At 38.6% G+C, this 21,165-nt stretch overlaps 2 protein-coding genes across 4 annotated transcripts in view; one reads left to right on the top strand and one right to left on the bottom strand.

Annotated features, from left to right (window-relative positions):
- The first annotated feature begins 859 nt into the window (after positions 1 to 859).
- The window catches only part of MRTFB (myocardin related transcription factor B), a 202,685-nt gene continuing 182,379 nt past the window's right edge, over positions 860 to 21,165 (top strand). For 2 of the 3 annotated variants that reach the window (XM_036020917.1, XM_036020918.1), the window contains exons 1-2: positions 861 to 1,136; positions 9,360 to 9,423. The gene's annotated coding sequence lies outside the window, so the exon portion shown is untranslated. Of the gene's footprint in view, positions 1,137 to 9,359; positions 9,424 to 21,165 lie in introns of all 3 variants that reach the window. The other variant, XM_028529974.2, reaches the window with a different exon arrangement.
- On the bottom strand, positions 15,777 to 16,383 carry LOC114499249 (60S ribosomal protein L14). Its single transcript, XM_028515257.2, has one exon. The coding sequence runs from the start codon at positions 16,354 to 16,356 to the stop codon at positions 15,784 to 15,786; it is 573 nt and encodes a 190-aa protein (XP_028371058.1). The 5' UTR covers positions 16,357 to 16,383; the 3' UTR covers positions 15,777 to 15,783.

The following is a 21,165-nucleotide window of genomic DNA, read 5'->3' as shown; positions in this document are numbered from 1 at the left end:
GCCTCAATTTAAAACTTACGAATTGTTTATTTCTGGAATTTTCCATTTAATATTTTTGGACTGTGGTTGACCATGGGTAACTGAAACTGCAGTGAGCAAAACCCTGGATAAGGGGAAACCACTGCTTATAATGTTAAGATTTTACCCTTAGGAAAAAGTCACATGGTTCGCTGTGCCCCTAATATGTACATTTTGGTTCTATGTCTTGTGTCCCATAGAACTACTATGCTACCATCATCAAAACGCCACCAGTCTGAAGAGGAAATAGAACAGAGTACTTTCACATAGTTTTCAGAGTCATGTAAAGAGTTTGGACAGGGAGGCCTTATGAAGGTCGTGTAATGTGGGAGAAGCATTTTTCTGACCAGCAGCTCCAAAAAACCCCAGAGGGATTGTAGTAACTAACCACCCAGGAGGGCCTCCTCTCACTTTGGTGACGCTTAGGAGGGAAATAAAGACTGGCGCTGAGATTGGTCTCCCTCAGCGAGAGTTGGGGCAGGGGCAGGGGCAGGGGCAGGACCCGGGGGGTGGGGGTGCGGTTCACAGAGCGGGAAAAATGGGGCTTTAACTTGGGAATCAGACAACCCCGGGTGCCATTTCCTAGCAATGTGTCCTGGAGATAGTGACTTAACCTTGTCAAGCTTCTGTTGCTTCCTCTCTGGAATAGGGAGTATAGTAATATTCATTTCTGAGGGCTACTGTGACTACCCAAGGGGAGTGGTAAAAGTACTCGTTGCACGGTATGCAGTGCCAGACCGGCTGGTGGGATTATTGTCCCTAAGGTCAGCGTCTTTCCAAAGGCTCTCAGGTCCAGGACTTCAGGCGTGCGCATGCGCGCGCGTACTGGCCGGCCAGGTGAGAGGGAGGCGGCAGCCTTGCACCTGGCTTTTAACCCTTCGCGGTCATTGAAGTGGGCGAAATGGATGTAGCAAGGCGGACGCAGAGGCCTGAGCACCGCTAGGCCTGTCGCCGAACCTAGGGCTGCTTACAGAGAGCGCGCCGAGTCGATTCCAGGCCGGGGTCTGCAGCGCCGAGGGAGGGCGGGGGTGCGCCGAGGGGAGCGAAGTCTCGCGAGATCCCGCGCGGCGGCGGCGGTGGCGGCGGCGGCGACGGCAGCAGCGGCAGTGGCCGGGGAGGTGAGCTGCGGGCCGCGGTGGCGGCCGTTGGGGGCAGAGGAGGGGGTGAGAGCAGCGCAGACCAAAGGCCGGACCAGGGAGCTGGTCGGGCGGCGGCCCGAGTCCGGAGCTCCCGTCCCAGCTCGGCCCCGCGCCTGCGGCGAAGCCACCCGGTCAGCCCCGTCCCGGGACCCGTGCGGACGGGGCGGGGCGGCCGGGCCAGGGCTTCCAGGGCCAGTCCCCCAGCAGGCAGTTCCTGCGCTCCGGTGTGACCCCCGGGCCCGCCTCAGTTTACTCCCGCGGCGGGATGGCTCCGAGGACGTGGTGCTGCTGGCTGTGGTAACACCATTTGAGCCTTTACTGTACGCTCAGCACTTGAGCGGCTCCACTCCAGTGCTGCTGCATGGAGAGGTGAAGCGCCCAGCCCCAAGTTAACACTGCTGGGAAGGGGCAGAATGGGGCTTCAAAAGCAGGCACATTGACTCCCGTGCTTCCCTCCCATCCTTCTCCCCACCCCCACTCGCAGAGCTTTAAGGCTCTAGTTCTGTTCCTCGGGTCCCCACTGGGCTGCGGAGGGTGTGTCTGGAAGTCCTACCCGCCCCAACGTTGAATGCAACATGGTATATGAATTGTTGGGAGATGGTCCTTGGCTTTTGTCAGATTCCCCAAAGGGTCCTTGATCCTGAGATGGTTAAGAGCTGTTGTTCGGCTCTGTGAGAGTGCAGAAGTGGACTTAGAGTAGCGATGTGCCAGGTGTGGGGTGTCAGGTCGAATGGAACTGGAATATTGGAGCCCTGGGCTTCCTTAGTTACGGGAAGGAAACTTTTAAGTTTGATTTTTGTTAAGCATGTGACTGCACTCTTTGGAGCAGTGGTGCTCAAACTTGTCAGAACTGAGGCCATTTCCCTTTGCAGCAAACGTTTATAAAGCCCACTTTACGGCCCTGAAATAAAATTTATCATGAAATACACATAATCATACGATGCTCCAGATTAAATGCAAAGGAGAATTAAATGGAGAACAATGTATGACATGCATTGTAGCACATACTGTGGGAGAAGAGAGCACGTGCCTGGGTGCTTGCACCTGCTTTAAATGAATGCACTTGGATTAAAGAGCGATAAAAATATTAGGAGGTATTTCTAACAAGAAAAAGAAGGGCCAGAGATATGGATGGACACTGTGTGTGAGTGTGTGGGGGATACACCTGAGTGTTGGGATAACCTGTTTATGATAATAAACAGTTTACATTAAATTAAAGATAAAATGGCAGGATAAGATAAAATTGTCAAGATAACAGACTACCTCAATCAGTACATAAATAATATTAATATAACCCCTTTGTGGATGCCATATTTTCAAGTTACATTGCACAGCACCTTTTGTGTTGCAAGCTTTAAGGTACTGACACTCATAGTAATGAATAAAATAACAAGATTGAGATTTAAGGATTCAATGCTGGTATCTCAATTAGTGGTTGAGATATGCTCAGTTTTATGACACTGCAATTATGTGTTGAGTTAACAATATATGATGTGAGGAAAATGGTCACTAATTTTCAAAGATTATTTTATCTCAACATTCCTCACATTAGCTATGTTCTCCTAAATTATTGTGGGTTTCCCATAATGTCTTATAAAAAACTTTTTAGTGTTATGCCCTAGAGTAATGCCACTTTACAGTGATTAATCTGACTGGATCTGTAAAAGATTTTCAGGATTGAGATGCATCTTCATTATGTGGGTCTGTCCCATGCATCTTATGAAGTCCAACATTCTGGCCCCCACACGCTTAATGCCAGTGGTGTCTCCAATCACTTTGATAACTAAATATGTTTCTTAGGATACAGTACTAGCCCCCTTGACACCCAATAGTCTCCATTGTCTTTTCACTTATTAGAGAAAGGGGGGCAGAATTTAACTGACTCAAACAAGTTTTGTTGGAAGAAATTTTCCTTCTGTTCTAACATGGAAAAATCAGTCCCTACTGACTACTGTCAGTCGGCTACTGACACTTGCATTGGTTAATCTCTGGTGGGGGACAAGGTTAGTACCTATGTCCCTTTGAAAAATTTTCTTTGTTTAATGGAAATTGTTAGAAACATTGAAGGGGTAGAGGGATAGAGAGAGAGGCAGAAAGAAAGAAGAAAAGGAAGGAAAAGAGAAGAAAGAAAGAAGAGGGAAAGAAAGAAAAAGAAGAGAAAGACCTCATGGACACAGACAACAGTCTGGTGATTGTGAGGGGAAGGGGGTGGGTGGAGGTGGTAGAAGATATGGGGGGATAAATGGTAATTAAAAAATACAATACAAAAATAGTGTAAAAATTAAATTATATATGTACATAAAGAAATGTTGACAACTAAATTCTTGAATCATTGAGCAGTTTGAGATTAGCATGGAGTTGGGAAGTGACAGCAATGATGTATAAATAAAAAGGCCTGAATTACAATACAAATCAGTACTGTATAACCACTTTTTAAATGACTTTTATTCCTACATACTAATATCCATATTAGAGAATTTAGGAAACGTAGATGTGTACAAAGGTGAAAATTAAAGTGACCTATAGTCGCGTATGTCCTCAGTCCTCCTAGTATGATTCATTAAAAATTGCCTTTTCACTTGAATCTCAGACATGCAGTTTAGGGGGAAATGCAAATTGAGTTAAGAACATTCAACTTAGACTATTTTATAGCTACAGTGTAATATTGTAAATTTCTTCAAGTCTTGTTAAATCTACAAATCAAGTTTATTTTTCCTTTTTGTTGAATGGATAAATTGTTTCTTGCTATAAGATGTTTATTATTCATTCGTTGTTACTTTTGAAAGGTGCTATGGAAACAAAACATGTACGTAAATACTTATCAAAATAGAAAGATATATTTTAAATTGACTAGAGATAGATACATCAGATGCTTTTGGATTTGAAAATTATCCAAGTTTAGCGTAATTAATTTTTATTACTTTGAACAAGCAGTATCACGTTCCAGGATAAAAAGAGGTCACTTCCTTTTTTTTCCCCAAGGAAAAACCTATTTTTTAAAAAATATTACTACTACTTTTTACATTCATCTGTACAAAACTGAACCAAGTAATATGATTTGCATAGATATGGAAATTATTCCAGTTTTTAGATGTGGGGGATACATTGTTGAATGGGCAAAAATTCATGCCTATATGGATGAAAATGAGTCACTGATTATGCACATACTCGATTATAATTATAAATCTTAAGCCTATAAACCTTAATTATAAATCTAAGCACTTTCATTGATTTTTTTTAAAGATGCCTATCTAAGATGGAATGGTATCTTAAAATTGGCCTAGTTTAGTTAGCAGCTTTTCTTAGCATTACCTAAAACAATAGTGCACAGGTGGCAAACATACAGCCTGAGGGTTGAATCCATGCCTCCACCTTGTTTTATCTGGCCTAGCACCTTGTTTCTACCTGGTGGCAGTGCCGAGCTCCCTGCCCCTAGTTACAGAGTAGTTATATTTGTACAGTCCTAAAAATTACATTCAGCCCTTTGAAGGCAACCTTGAAGCTGATGTGGCCCCTGGTGAAAATGAGTTTGACATCCTTGCAATAGTGTATCTGAAAATTGATGACATCTTAGATTCAGTGAAATAGGGAATACATAGAAATTTTGGCACATTGATTAATTTTTTAAACTTAAAAAAATTATTTATTTTCAGAGAGAGAAGGGGAAAAGAAGGAGAAGGAGAGGGAGAGAAACATTGATGGGTTGCCTCTCACATACCCTCTGTCTGGGGACCTGACCTGCAAGCCAGGCATGTGCCCTGACTGGAATGAAACCAGTGACTTTTCGGTTTGCAGACTGGCACACCAGCCAGGGCTAATTAATTTTTAACACCAAAAACTTTATCCAAGGGATGACTTGCAAAATTAAGATATATAACATGTCTAGATCTTTCCATCTAAACCATAATTCTTTACTCAGAAACTTCCTGTAAAAATTATTTCCATATAGAACAATGGAGAATCAGTATTTGTAAATAGAAGAAACAAACTCCTTGGTGATTTTCATGGCAAGCACATAGTGTGGTTAATGTGTTTTGAGGTAAAGTTAATCAGATGGTACAACCAGGCAGATGTATCAATATGGTTTTTTGGTTTTTATCATTCTGGAAGGCTCATAGGTTCATTTTATAAATGAAACTTTTCTCAAATGGGACATCCTTACATTGGATTTCAATAATTCATAATTGTTGTTTTAATAAGAAAAATGTTTGAAAACATATTTACTGTGTGCTAATTACAGAATTTATATGGGAAGCAACATGGTTATCTCTTAGCCACAAAACCTGTGTAAGGACTTTTTCCATCTGATGTTGAGGGCAAGTTTCACAGAAAACTCAACCACACGAAGACTGCTCACCTTCTTCTGCAAGTGGACATCAGGTTTTGTTCACAAAGTGTGGCCCCTGAGCCAGCAGCATCCTGGAGCTTGGCAGAAATGCAGATTCTGGGGTCCATCCCGGACTTACTGGACAAGAATCTACATTTTAACATGATCCTCCTCCAAGTGATGCAGGTGAATGTGTGGGAAGTGTCGGATCGGATTATTGGCTCTCAAACTTGAGTGTGTATTTTAAGATTGCTACCTATTGCTCCCACAGTTTCTTGTTTAGAGAATTTACATTTCATCAGGTTTTCAGGAGATGCTGATTCTGCTGGTACAGGGACCGTACTTGGAGAAGCATTATATTAAAGCTTCCTTTCCATTGCAGCTTCCTGTTCTCTCTTTTAATTCTTTACCCCTCCAAATAACTTAAATAATTATAGTCATACACTTTAGCTTGGTTGAAGAAGAAAAATTACATTGTCTTTTATAATTTTCAGTGATGTTCACACTAAAATTGCTTGTCAATATCTAATTTCAGAGAAAAAAATCTCTTTTTAAATGCTTGTTAGATTTGGCTTTGATTTATGGGTAGTTCTCTTTTTTATGAGTTATACTTTTAATACTTTAAAATTATTTTTGTATAAATAAAATTTTCATATTGTTTAAATATTAAAACAGCAATGTTTTGAGGAGTCTAGCAACTGTCTTGGTCTGATCTGTTCCCCTCTTCCCACAGAAAGCCTCTTTTGTTTCCCATTGAAGTCTCTTGTTTCTTTGTGTAGATAGAAGTAAATATCGGTATACTATGTATACACTCCCTCCTTTTTATATAAAATATAGCATTCTTTGTAAATTATTCTGCTTTTGCATTTTTTAGTTAATATATCTCTGGGATCTTTCCAGGTTGGTGTATAGAAAACAAACATGTATGCCTCTGCTGTAGTTGATTGAACTCGCTCCTACCGATGCACATTTGAGTTTTCCCCAATCTCTTACAGTTGCAGACAAGCTGGCATGAATAACGTTTACGCATATCATGTTGTATATGTGAGGTGTCTATGTAATGCATTAGAGCACCTGTTTCTCTGCAGCCTCTGCAGTAGGCTCCATTTACCAACCTTTGGATGTATATCAATTTGATAGGTGAAAAATGGTAACTTGGTGTAGTTTTCATGTGCATTACTCTGATTATGAATTAGGCTGAACATGTTATATACTTAAAGACTATTTCTAATTCTTTTTCTATGAACTCTCTGTTCCTGCCCTTTGCACATCTTTCCTTTGAATTGCTTTGTTTCTAATCAATTTCTCCTTGTAAATTAGATTAGCCCTTTGTGATGAGTTTCAGTTGCCCCCAGTTGTCATTTTTTAAACTTACTTTCATGTATTTTGGTATAGAGCAGGCTTAAAAGTTGTATCTTTAAATTTTAGGTAGTTATTAATCTTTTATGGTGTCTGGATTGAATCACAGAAAGGCTTCCATGAATTTGGAATTTGTCCCTGTTGTCTTTGATCACATTTGTGGTTTAATTTTTAAGTTAAATCTTTGATCCATTTAGAATTTATTCTGGTGTTCAGGAATGATATATAGTTTCAATTTTGTTTTTTCCCATATGACTACCAGTTGTCTTATCTATCCATTTATTTCAGAATATAGCACACCTTTATTGTACTCTGAACTTCCTGATGGGGTACACCTGTCAACTCTGTTCTATTCCGTTAGTCTTTCTATTCATACACTAGTATACATTATTGATTTTATAAAATGTTTTAATATCTTGTGAAGCTAGTTTCCCCTGTTGTCATTCAATTTCCTGGCAATTCTTGCTTGTTTATTTTTCCATGTGAACTTGAGAGTCATTTTGTCTTGTTTTTGGGGAAAACTCTTTAAAAATTTTGAGATCATGTTAAATCTATACACTGACATAGGGAGAATTGACAGTTTTCTAGTGTTGAATTTTTCTATCCAAGAGTATTATATATATTTTTTTCATTTGATTTTACTCTTGAATCCTTCTGAAACTTTTAAAGTTTTTCTCATATGTTTTGTCCATTTCTGTTTTTAAAGATTTTTATTTATTTTTTTAGAGAGGGAAAGAGAGGCCAAGAAATATCGATGTGTGAGAGAAACACTTGTTGGTTTGTCTCTTGCAAAACCCCAACTGGGGACCTGACCTGTAACCCAGGCATGTGTCTTGACCGAGAATCAAACTGGTGACTTTTTGGTTTGTGGGTGACACCCTACCCATTGAGCCACACCAGTTAAAGAGGTTTTGCCCATTTCTTGTTAAATTCATATTAAATATTTTATTTTTTCATTGCTTTTGTAAGTGCAATCTTCTCTTTATCTTTTCTAAGTGATTTTGATTGTATGTATGAAAGCTCTTTATTTCTGTGTAAGTACGGATATTGACAGACCCAGAATATATAAGTCACTTTAACAGGCTTTAAATTCTACAAAATCCCTTACACATGTTTGCCTAAGAGAAAGACTGAGCAGTTAAACTTGTGGTTTAATTTTGTGTCTGCATTTATTAGGTGTGTGGACATCAGGGAATCTCTTTGACTTCTCCCAGACTCATTTCCTAATCTATAAAAGGAACAATTCTATCTTTGCTAGAAAGTTGGGAGAATTAAAAATGAACATGTAAAGCTCATCATGTAATGCCACTTCTGCCATCACTGCTAATGCCACAGTGGGTTGAGGTTGCTGTTATTTTTTTTTCTCCTACACTTATCCCCTCTCACCTTTAAAAGGGAAAAAAAGAAATTATAAAAAAAAAAACAGTAAAAAGATATTAGAATTGAAATTAAAACAAATAAAAGGTGTTAAAATTGAAGTGGTTCAACCTGAGCAGGAAAATCAACATACTTGAGAACAGACCAAACCAGCATTTGCCATCCCTCCTGCTTTCTATCCTTACACCTTACTGCCCTCTTGGATGCACCTTGACAAGGCTACCCAGGTGTCCTGCATTTCCTATCATTAAGTGTTCCACTGTCCATTTCTACCAGTTCAGATACATGCTGTCCCATACCTAGTAGAAAACAGTATCTGTCTCCTTGAGTAGCTCATCTGTCCTATGTAGCGTGCCCCTTGATAGACTGGAAGCTGTGAAGAGAGAAACTCCCCGTCCTGTCCACCGAAGTGCCCAGCAAAACACCTGGCAGCGAATAGACTTTCAGGGTTGTTAAATAAATGAATAATAATTGACTTTGATCTTTCTTTTATATTGTGTGTCTAGGTAACTCTTCTCTCTCTCCCAGTACTCTGTAAGCCTCTTGAAGACAAGATTATGCCATTTCTTAATAATATAATAATGGTGATGGTAGAGGCAGTGAAACACAAACAGATTTATTATTATATAAAAGCAATAATTAACATGTATTCAACATTTATTACATTCCAGGAACTCAAAAAGTCCCGATGTGGATTATGTCATATAATCCTCAGCATTCTATGTGTTGGGTACTATTACTATGTGTTGGGTACTATTACTGTGTTGTGTATGGGGAGAATGAGGCACACGGAGGCTTAGGGACTTGCCCAGGGTAACAAAAGTTAGGGAGTGGGAGAGCTGGGATTCCATCGCAGACGTTTTGAGTCTAGCAACCCACCTGCTTAAGTACTTGAAGCCTATTTATGGAATATAGTCATTTATATATATATAATTTTTTGAGAAATTTAGGAGAGGTTAGTTAATTACACTTGAACTCTCACTTTCCTTCCCAGCTATCCCATTTTAGTGACTTCTGTTTTGTTCTTTCCTATTAATCTCAGACTTCATGTTCTCCAGAAGGCTTTATTTGACCACACTTCCTGGCATGTAAGTAGGGGTTCAGTAAAAAGTAATTTTCACTTTTTTTTCCTCTTCTAGGTTCAAAATAAAGGTGCTGATAAAGAGAATGTAAGACAAGAAAAGAATTAAATATTTGACTGAGGTAAGTTTTTTATTATTTAACTTTAAAAAAACCCTTTTCTTCTTATTATTGTTTTTAATTCCTCTTCATAGCCTGCTTTCTTTAGGTGTAAAAGGGAGATTGTTTTAGGAGTGTTTAAGTTCATGGAACCTGGGGTTCTTAAGGTGGATGCCAGAAATGTGAGTTGTTTGAATGCGATCATTTAAATTCCCCTTATCTCCATGTTTTAGAGCATGCTACTGAGAAGGAGACCTAGTAGGTGGAAACCCATAAGCTGTTTGATAACTATATATATATATAACATTCAGCAAAGACATTGTTTTTTTAAAAAAGGGAATTGAGGGATTTGAAGTCACTTCTGGTGACAAAGCAACTCTTCTTGTTCTTAAATGAGAATTTGGTATGCAAGATGATGCTCCAGCTAACAGCCACAAAGCCAGGGCATACACAAACCATTTTTGAAGGAGTAAATGATTGGTGTATATTGTCATTAAGTTTGAATTAAGATTTAAAAGAGAGGCACTTCTTCTCTTTTGAGAAGAGCTTTGTCCCGTACACTAAAAGGTTCCAGGTTTGATCATTGGTCAGGGCACATACCTAGGTTGCAGGTTTGATTTCTGGTCAAGGCACATACAGAAGGCAACTGATTGATGTTTCTCTCTCCCTCCCTCTCTCTCTTTCCCTTCCTCTCTCTTCCCCTACACCTTCCTCTCTCTAAAGTTAATGGACATATCCTCAAGTGATGATAAAAAAGAAAAGAAATTTAATTTCTTAGAGATTATTTTGTTCATTAGATTCCTCTTATAGGTGAGATCACGTGGTATTTGTTTTTCACCACCTGGCTTATTTCACTTAGCATAATCTCTAGTTCCATCCATGCTATTGCAAAAGGTGGGAGTTCTTTCTTTCTACTGCATAGTATTCCATTGTGTAAATGTACAACAGTAAACGAACAAACAGAATAGAACCACAGGCATGGAAATATGGAACAGACTTGACAATGACCAGAGGGGAGAGAGGAGGAAGATAATGAAGGAAAGAAGGGGAAGGGGCTAGTTAAAGAGCATGTATGAATGACCCATGGACATGGACACAATGGTGTGGGAAATGACTGAGGGAGTGGGGGGTGTGGGATGGGCAGAGGAGGGCAAAGGGGGGAAATTGAGACAACTTTAATAGAATAACAATGACAAAATCTTCAAACAAAATTTCTTGGAGATTAAAACTAGTACCTCTGATTTTTAAATTTATATAAATATAGATGTATGTAATTAATTATAGTTGACACTTGCTACCCTAACATTTTACAACGTTTTGTTTGGACTATTGATTTGAACTATGTCTCAACTTATTTTCAGATTCACTTATATTGGTGTGTTTTAAATAATGCTTTTCATTTGTGTTTGTTGTTGCTGTTAAGGGCAAATGAGAATCTAAACTAGGTAAGATTCTAGATCTTACTGAGAAATCCTATGTGTGTTTCCTATTATAGACATGGGAGTATTTGTCAGTTAGGTTATTTGAAAACAGGATAAAATGAATACCCCCAAATAATTTATAGTTATAATGGAAAGAAACTGAGTTATATTTTAATTGTAGGTTTTGACATTTATAAAAATAAAAGTAGAGATATGGATTGCCAGACATGGAGAATTTATAAATCTTTGTCCCATACCCTGCCTATTAAGCTTTTCTGACTCCTACACCAGTTTTTTACAGCCAAAATAAACAGAAGATGGAAAAGTTATCTAATACATTTAGCAATTTTGTAGACTCTTGCTTCATACATTTTGTTTCCACTGGAATATGGGATTTTTATAAGGGAATGCATGAGCTAGTTTTAACTAGTATTTCAGTAGCTGTTATTTGCGTGTAAAAATTTAAAAAATTTATTTATAATCCCCTAGCAATTTATTTGTATTTTAATTTGCTTAGCAACTCCTTCTTTAAAAAATACTGTCATTCAAAGTTATATGTAGGCAAACTTAAAATTACTGAATCTTTGTTAGTTGAGTCTAAATTAATAAGATTTCCTAGACTTCTTCCCTCTGATATTGTGGCTAATGGTATAACCTTGTATTTGTTTTCTAAAATAACCAAAATTTTAGGTTCTCAAATCTCTTTTCTGTGGCTATATAGGAATTTGTTTATTGGTAGCTTTTATTTCACTGATAAATTAATTTCTTTAAACCCTTCTTTAAAACCCTAATTCCAAAAATACCCCTGGCAGGTGAGGAATTACTAGTAGTAATGGTTAAACTGAAGTTGCAATTAAAATTAAGACTTTATCATTTGTTTCTCCTCTTAGCTGCACTTGTAAAACTTTTTGTATGGTGTTAAAACAGATTTTAAGATATCGTTACATACTTAATGGGTTGGATTTTGTGCATTTGTAACAGTTTCTTCCTACTTCAGCCATCAAGCTTAAAGTTTAGACTGGCAGTGTTAGTGGTTATTTGTTTGAAAAGTTGGAAAGAGGAGAATCTGTCTTCATATACAGAATTTGTGGTAGCAGAATATTTAGATGAAACTCTTGTGGTCAGGATGTGAGTTTAGAACTGCAGTAGGAAGGAAAAAAACTGTAAGTGCTTTCTTTATACAGTGGGTAATGGATCCCTAGCAAAGCCAACACTGGGCATCTACAGTATCTGTAATTGACTTGGTCTCTCACAGAGGTCTTACTAAGTTAGAATCTCAAGTGTAGTTTTAAGAAAAAGAGATGGAGAACAGTAGCTTTGGGCCACAAATTCCATAAAGAGTACAAAGCTTAGTGAACCTCTCTAGGGATATCCCTAGCTTCTGATTGTCCCATCCTACTTGAGAAATATTTCCCTCCTAACCCTGGAAGCTTTCTTTGCCTAGTGTTGTGGCATGATGGAAATGTGTATGGAGCTGGGTAGAGGAAGTCTGACTCTGCCTATTACTGCAATTTAGATGCTCTCTTTAAATAGATGCCAACATGGGAGTATGGCTGTAAAGCATCATTTCCTCTTTATCATAGCAATATAATGACAAATCTGGGAATTCCATGCAAGTTTTTCCTTCATGCCAGTTTGTTCAGAGAAGACACCTAGTGTATGGTGAAGGTCGTGTAGATTAAACCCAATAAATTTTGTTTTAAATAGATTTCAGTAATGTAATAATGTTTGTCAGTCTGAATGTTCTAGCAGCCATTACTCAAACATTAATTGCTGTCAGTGAGAAAAGATATCCTCCTACATCTTTTCTGGAGTGCTTGAAACCATCCTACTTCCTTTTTCTTTTACTTTAAGAACTGATTACTGACATGGGAATTATAATCAGATTGCATCAATCTTTATGGAAAGGTAACCAATTATTGCACTAAAAATATGCATTTTCTGTAATAGTAAGTGTTTCTCTTGGTGTATCTCTCTTGGTTCAGTGCTTTCAAATACTTCTCAGGTGAATGAATGCTTTGTGTTATGCCCTGGTTAAACACATTTAAAAACAGACTTTCTTGATGACTTTCCTACCTTCAGTTCTATGGGAAGGGGGATAATTGATTTAATGTGAAATCTTCATAGGATCTTTTCGTTGTTTAGATGTCCTTGGGGTAAAACAAGGATGAAAGATGTCAATTCCTTATATGATCATTTAAGTTCTAAAATGAATCTGTGCTTTGAAGAGTTGAGAGTAGTGGGGATTTTTATGGTGGGATGTACATGTTGAACATTGGGCCCCACTGTTGGTGTGCATTTCCTCATTTCATTCTCACAGCTCTGAGAGGGCAGATATAATCACTCAATAGAAGGCCACAGTTATGAAATTTGTCCTTGGGCATACAGCTTCAGTAGGTTTAAAAAAACATCTGACTTGAATCCAGATCTCTGTGGCTCGGGAGTCAGTGCTCTCCTTTATACACATAGAGAGAGAAAGGGATTTCACAGTTGTTAGGTTGTTTCCATTTTTGTAGATAATTGAAATGTTGGACGGAATGAAGACAAAGCTACTTTGTCACCATCATCACCATCATTCATACCATCCCCTTTATTTCTAAGTTCTTCAATATCAACCAATGAAGTTTCAGAGCCTGCCAGGGTGTCTGGCTCACTGTGTCCAATACAATGTAGGCTTGTTTAATTTAGCAGTGCTCTGAGATGAAAGGTTTCTGACGGCCAAGTACAAACAGACCTTCTGTGGGATGTTAATTCTGTGGGATGTTACAGGAGAGAATGCTTGTTTTTCCTTGCTCTTTGCTAATAAAGAAGCTGGCACATTTACTCAGGAGTTAATAAGGATTTTGATTTGTTTATATCTGTGTAATCAAAGGGAAGTGAACAGTTCTGGTAAACATTTTTCTTTGTGCAGTCTTTGGTTAATTCCATTTCATAACTGCCAGGGAATTGCAAATTGTGTGCTCTTTTGTTCTTTTCTCTTTTTACTATACATTTGATTTTATGGTTGGTTGTTGTAAGAAATCATTTCCTCTTTTGAACAGATTGTGTATTTTTTTACAGGAGGTTATCCTATAGTAGGCAGAGCGATTTAACCGGGCCACTGCCCAGAGATGTCACTATATGATTTTGTTCAGTCCCTTTTTAAATGACAGCTGTATTGAGATGTGACTCACATACCATGAAGTTCACCCATTTAAAGAATACAGTTCAATGGATTTTAGTATATTCACAGAGTTATGCACCTATCCCCACTGTCTAATTGCAGAACACTTTCATCACCCCAAAAAGAAACCCCATGCCTGTACGCAGTCACTCTCCATTCTTAACCTCTTTCCAGCCTCTGGAAAATACTTTCTACGTCTATAGATTTGCCTGTACTGGACATGTCATATAAATGGAGTCATACAACATGTGGCTCTTTGTGTCTGGCTTCTTACCATGTTTTTGAGGTTCATCTATGTTGTACCATGTATCAGAATTTCATTCCTTTTTGTGGCTGAATAATACTGAGTTAGCCAAAAGGTCCATTTAGTTTTTTCCGTAAAAGACACTTTTTATTTTCACCAATAACTTTATTAATTTGGAGATTTTGAGTATGTTGCCTCTTTCCCACTATTGGCTTCTAGTTGGTAGAGGCCACTGGTGCTGTTAAACATCTTCAAATGCATAAGACAGCCCCACAGCAAAGAATTATTTGACCAGAATGTCAATAGTGCCAAGAAACTTCACAAACCACTTTTGATACATTTGATCAATCACAGCATCTTCTCCATACACCGCACAAATCTTGTTTTGCATTTTAGTTGTGTTTTTACATTTCTTAAAATAATAAAGCATAATATGCTGAAAATGTTGCATACAAGTTTTGGGGAGGACATATATTTTCATTTCTCTTAGATATATACCTAGGAGTAGAATTGCTGGGACCTATGATAACTCTACATTTAACTTTTTGAGAAACTGCCAAACGGTTTTTCAAAGTGGCTGCACCATTTTACATTTCCTTCAGCAATGTTAGAGGATTCCAATTTTTTCATGTCCTTGCCAACACTTATTTTCTGGGTTTTAGTTTGTTTGTTTTATAGTAGCCATCCCAATGGGTGTGCAAAGTTGTGTCTCATTGTAGTTTTGATTTGCATTTCTCTATTATTAATGATATTGAACATCTTTCCATGTGCTTATTGGCCACTTATAGTGATATATCTTTTTTAGAGAAATCGCTGTTCAAGTTCTTTTCCTATTTAAAAAAATTTTTGCTATTGCATTGTAATATTTCTTTATTCTGGATATACACATGTGCACACACATTCTTATCAGATATAAGAATTGTAAAATTTTCCTTCCATTCTGTGGATTGTCTTTCACTTTCTTGATGTCATTCTTTGAAACAAAAGCTTTTAATTTTGATGAATTCCAATTCATCTATTCTTCTTTGGTTGCTTGTGCAGTCTTCTCTGTGTTTGAAATTTTGTGTAAGTTAAAAACTCATCCCTTATTTCTAGACATTTATTTATTTATTTATTTATTTAAATCCTCACCTGAGTATATGTTTATTGACTTTAGGGAGAGGAAGGGGGACACAGACAGAAAGACAGACAGACACTGATGTGAGAGAGAAACGTCAATCAGTTACCTCCCATTTGCCCCAGCTGGAGATCAAACCCACATCTTAGGTATATGCCCACTTTGGGGGTCAGGCCCACAACCTTTTTAGTGTAACCAACTGAGTACCCTGGCCAGGGCTAGTCATCTTCCACTTAAAAAATTGGTGCAAAATTGAATGGTCAGCTAGTTAACTGTATAGTGGGTTAGAGGTATTAAACATCCTTTGTGTTTTCTTTTTTTTTTTTTTTTTCCAAAAGAACCTTTATTACTTTTAAAATAGCCTCTTATGTTTTCAGGCTTTCTTGCCAGATGCTTTTGGAGCAGCAGGTGCTTTCTGGGCTGGAGCTTTCCGACCCTTTTAAGCTTTTGGAGGCGCTGCCTTCTGGCCTGCGGCTTTCTGAGCGGTAGCCTTCTGCGCTGGGGCCTTCTTGCCTGCAGCGGTCACCTTTTTGGCCAGAACCTTTGCAGCAGCTGCTGCCGCTGCTGCACCTTTAGCAGCGAGTGCTTTTTTGGGAGAAGCTTTCTGGAGAGCTGCCCTTTGAAGCTTCCTAACTTCAAGCTTGATTAATCGGTTCCTCATTTTCTTTGCCTTCATGACTTTGTAATGATCAAAATCTGTCATCTTGGCTTTCTTTTCTCTGGCTTCGATCTTCTTGGCCCACCTCGTGGCCGCCCACTTCGTGTTGATGTCCGCCTTCTGCCAGGCCTGCCGGACGTACTTCTGGCGGGCGCTGTGTGGGAACTTGAGGATGAAGTCAGTGAGCTGCATGCATTTGAAAGGCATGGCCTGTCTCCTTACTTGAGTGCAAGGTCCATCAACCAGAGCCCTGTTCTGATCGATAACATCTACAATCACAACCAGCTTCCCGGCGTGAGGCCCAAAGGAGACGTAAGCCACCCGGCCAACCTCCACGAAGCGCCTGAACACCATGTTGGCGGCGTTCGGCGAGAAGCCCTTTGTGTTTTCAAATATTCTCATCTAATTCAATGTGAGAAGACCAAGTTTCCTAATCTAATACCCAGTGTGCCCTTTTTTTTTTTTTAATTAGAAAGATATCTTTTGCCCTAGCCTGGTAGCTCAGTTGGTTAGAGCATTTTCCCCTGATACATTAAAGTTGCAGTTTGATTCCAGTCACCACACGTATAAGAATCAACTGATGAATGCATGAATTGGTTTAGCAACAAATCAATATCTGTCTGTCTCTGACTCTCTCTCTTCCTCTCTCTCCCTTTAATTCAGTAAATAAAAATTAAAAAGAAAAGCCCTGGTTGGTATGGCCCACTGGATTGAGCCCCAGCCTGTGAACCAAGGGGTCGCCAGTTCAATTCCCAGTCAGGGTACGTGCCTGTGTTGTGGGCCAGGTCCCCATTGGGGGCACTCGACAGCCACACATTGATGTTTCTCTCCCTCTCTTTCTCCCTTCCTTCCCCCCTCTGGAAATAAATGAATACAATCTTAAAAAATTCAAAAGAAAAAGTAAGATTTCTTTTCAGTTTTCTACCTAGCTTCAAATGCGTGTTGTCATTCTGTTAACATTGATCAGTGTTTCGTGCACTGAGCACTTGACTGGGCTTGGGGATGCAAAAGTGAGTGGAACATGCACCCTGTCCTCAAGGAATAAGAGATCACACACCACGCTGGAAACATGCACAGAGGAGGCACACAGAAGAGAGAGGGAGCACTCTCTTCCATCTGGGTGAGAATGCCTCATTAAGAGGAGACATTGTGCTCAGGCTACAAAGATGTGTAGGCTATCAAAACTTTTTGTTATGGTCTGTGATTCTCTCTTCTGGTTGTTACTATTGTGTCTGCCATGTTTCCTGGCCCCAGATATCTTACAGCAACCATATTTAGGATTGTTGCTATAATAAAATGTCAATATAGCTGTGATGACTTTGATGCCTAGAAGTGAGCCTAAAGAAACCAGCTTAATTTCTTTAGGTCTAATTAGTTCAGCATGGTATGTGCGCAGTGTATATGTGTTTGTCTAAGCAGAACAAATCCAAGTAGTTTCATATAGTCAGAGCATAAAATTTGAGGCAGGGAGTAACAGTTGCTTTTTGGTTGGAGAGGAAGTTTGATTATGGAGAGTTGGGTGTATTCTGTTAAGGAATTCAAATTTTGCCCATATTGATGGGGCACTGTTGATGAGTCCAGCAGGGGGAGAGTGATGTGGTCACTGTTGCTGCTGTATTATGGATGCTGGGTGCAGGGGCAGGACTGGACACAGAAGACCCATTAGGCTGTTAATACTAATCCAGGTGAGAGCTGATGAGGACCTGAACTAGGGCATTTGTGGCTGAGTTGGGTAAGACACAGGCTGTAAATGTTTAGGAGCTATTAGTCAGGAATCCTGACTACAGGTAACAGAAACCCTGCTGAAACTATCTTAAATGAAAAGGGGAATTAATTGGAAGATCCTGGAGAAGATCCCAAAAGAAATGAAATGCTGCAGAGACCAGTGATGCTGGGGATTAGAGTGGTGCTTGTTATCACAGGTGCTCTTTCCCCTGTTCTTTCAGACTTTTCCACGGAGCAGTGGCCATCTTCACACTTTCCAGTCAATAGGAAGAAAGAGCTTCTCCCTCCCAGCTATAGTTTTTTAAATCCCAGGGGCTCTCTTGGCTTCAGGTTTTGTGGCTTCATCAGGCACTGGGGTCTTTGTGGAAGCTCTCTAACATCATCACATTGAGAGTTCACAGAAGTATGGAAAAGGTGGTTCTGAGTGGAGCCAACCTTATCCCCCTACTCTGGGATATAGACCAGACCCAGAGATTGAGAAGATCTGAGGAGGAAGTGAGGATCAAGAGTACCTCCCAAGTTTGTGGCTTTGGTAACTTATGATGGCACCACTCAAAAATAAGGGTTCAGGAGCAATTAGATCAGAGTGCAGTGAGTAGACTGAGTTCAGTTTTAGAGCAGCCTAGGCTGGGATGTAGGGCTAATCACAATTTGTATGTCACATATTTTTATAATTCTTTGATTGGTTTGGCTTCCTTCACCATTAGAAGCCTCGCGAGGACAGAGACTCTCTATTCTCTTTGCCATCAATCTCCATAACCTAGCCTACTGTACTTGGCAGTAGTAGGTTTTCAGTAAATATCGATGTGAATAAATGAATTCAAGTGAACACTTCCAGCAGACAGCTGGATGGACAGTTTGGATCTCAGATGAGGACAGGAAAATAGACTTGGGAGTCATCAGTATGGGGTAGAAGGGAGACAAGCCTTGAGAGTTGTCCTTATTGGCTAAGGAAGTGAAAGTTCCTTGTATTGTGTAGACCTGTAATTTTTGTGTCCAGGTAGTGAAATTGTGTCTTTTCTCTGCCTTGCCTAGTATTTAATGCCAGTAATTATCTACTGACAATCCTGTCAATGATTTTTTAAAAATTTTGTGATAGAGTTAGGGTTGTGATAGGGAAATAAAGGTGGTAGAGACAGAAATTCTACTTGCTTTTAAGAATAACTGACTCATGGGATGAAACCTTGGATATGATTTCAGATCACTCCTGTAAACTCTCACAAAAGATGTTTATAAAACACTTGGAACAATACAGATTGTACTAAGAAAATGTGCTTTGATCAACTCTGGAGATATAAAGCAGGGAACTTAATAAATCAAATCCTATTTGTGAATGGAAAGGACTGGAAGTTCACCTTAAAAGTAGGAATTCAGTGCACATCAAGGCTTAAATTTTGTATTCTGAATAGCAGATGTTATCTTAGTTTCATTTTTTATATAAAAAGAAAATGAATTGCAGGTTTCAGATCTTCACATCTTGAAATCTGACTCCTGATTCTAATCTCTTAATTACTATTGGAACACTAGTCTAGAAATGGAATTTGACTTTGGTTTTTTACCCATTAATTTTGGGGTGAGTGTGCTTCCAGCCCTTTATATTTAGAAAAACCAAATCACTGGTAGTTTGGGTATGCCATAACATTTATTATTTAAATATTAGAAAAACATGGCAATGTTTATATAAAATGGTATTATTATGTTCATACTTGGGAAAAGTGGTTTGTTTTTCATTTTAAGGCATAAATATAATTGTATTTATATTCCCTTTCAGCAGCAATGATGTAAACCATTTTTTAAAAATTTATTTAATTTTTTACTAAAGAACTTCCACTAAATTTACCTGACTCTAAATACAGGCCAGTGTCTTTTAGCAATTTGTAATTTAATAGAGCATTTCTAAGAACTCAAATTGAGTAGATAATAACATCTCAGCTTTTGAAATTACCATAAGATATAGTTGATTCTTGCATAAATTAGTTAAATACATGACTACATGGAAAAACCCCAGACCCCTGCAAATTGTATCCTTTTTGAAATCTGAGCTGACATTTTAAAATGTTGATTTTTGGAGGCCCCTTGTCAGAAAAAGAAAAAGTTAAAATGCACTTGATATTGTATAGCTTATTTTATATTCTGAGATAATTTTATTCTTAAGAGGTAGTTAGTTGTGTTCTTTGCTAATTAATTCTTCAGAAGTGGCATTATTAAAAATAGAAAAGGTAACAGACTAGGTATGAGGGAGGGAGTGAGCAGCTCTTACAGATAGTGGTAAGCATGTGGCCCTGAAGAAAGAGGCCCGCATCCTTTGGCAGTTGGTTTCTGGACTTGTCAGGGTCACCGCTGTTATGTACCAGCTAAAAGGGCAGCAAGAGCATGGTAAAATTCACATACACAGTATTTCCGCTTATTTCATCTTTGGCTTTTTCTGTGACTGATAAATAGAATTCAAAAAGGAGCATTAAATAATGGGGGGAAATTCAAACATTTTATCTCTACCTAGATTTAGTCTAAGAAGAATTTGTTTGAGATATGGAAAGTATAAAACAATTGGAATGCATTTCTATTTAGATATGTGTAGAATTTATGCTAATGTGTTTGCGTAGCAGTTATAAAGAATCTGATAAGTGATTCTAAGTAATATGTACGTATTCTGGTTGTAATTAGACATTCTTAATATACTTTAGATGTAGTTTTTGTAGTTGAAGTAGCTGACAAATTTTGTTTACGCACTCTACTGAATAGTCTTCAGTAGACAAAGAGAAGGCAAAGGCCAGTCAACCAGTTCTTGCTCCTGTGATAGTAAAGTCTGAATTTAAGTTGTTGTCTACATCTCAAAGATGGTAAAATAGTATACAGAAATTTGAAAAGGGTTGTGGAGTGTGTGGTTTGCACAACTTACTTTATGAGTGTGTTAGCTCTGAAACCCCAGTGTGTTTTCAGAGGGCAGTGGAAGGCTGGGCTGGCACTGCAGGGGCTTTGGGAGCATCATTTGAAACCGTTGCTCCATGCTATCATTAACAAAATGGCAAAATTTTGGGGGGGTAGGGCAAAGGATAAATTATTCATATAGCCCATTTGTTATCATTTATGCTGTATGGCTACATGGTAAATGCTAACATGATGTTAAATCAGAATTGTTTAAAAATTTAGTAATCACACTACTGCTTAGGCTACCCCATAGCTCTAAAATAGTCTTATCTTCTTACAAAAGAGCCCTTGCCTGACTTTGCAAGATTCTGATAAAAAGTACCTGAAAGCCAAAGCATGGAAGGTAAGTTGAAAGATAAATTGTCATATTCACCTAGTCCTGTCACGATGTTGTTTCCTCCCATATTAAGTCATACAAGGAATTAGAGAATAATAACTACTTTGAGAATAAGTGAACAGCAAATACCATGGTTACATGAGTTCATATTTTCAGGCAGGTGTGGCCTCACT

Source organism: Phyllostomus discolor, chromosome 3, assembly GCF_004126475.2.
Source record: "Phyllostomus discolor isolate MPI-MPIP mPhyDis1 chromosome 3, mPhyDis1.pri.v3, whole genome shotgun sequence".
NCBI classification, from domain to species: Eukaryota; Metazoa; Chordata; class Mammalia; order Chiroptera; family Phyllostomidae; genus Phyllostomus; species Phyllostomus discolor.
The sequence above is the reverse complement of the archived record's forward strand: the minus strand, read 5'-3'. Positions and strand labels throughout refer to the sequence as shown.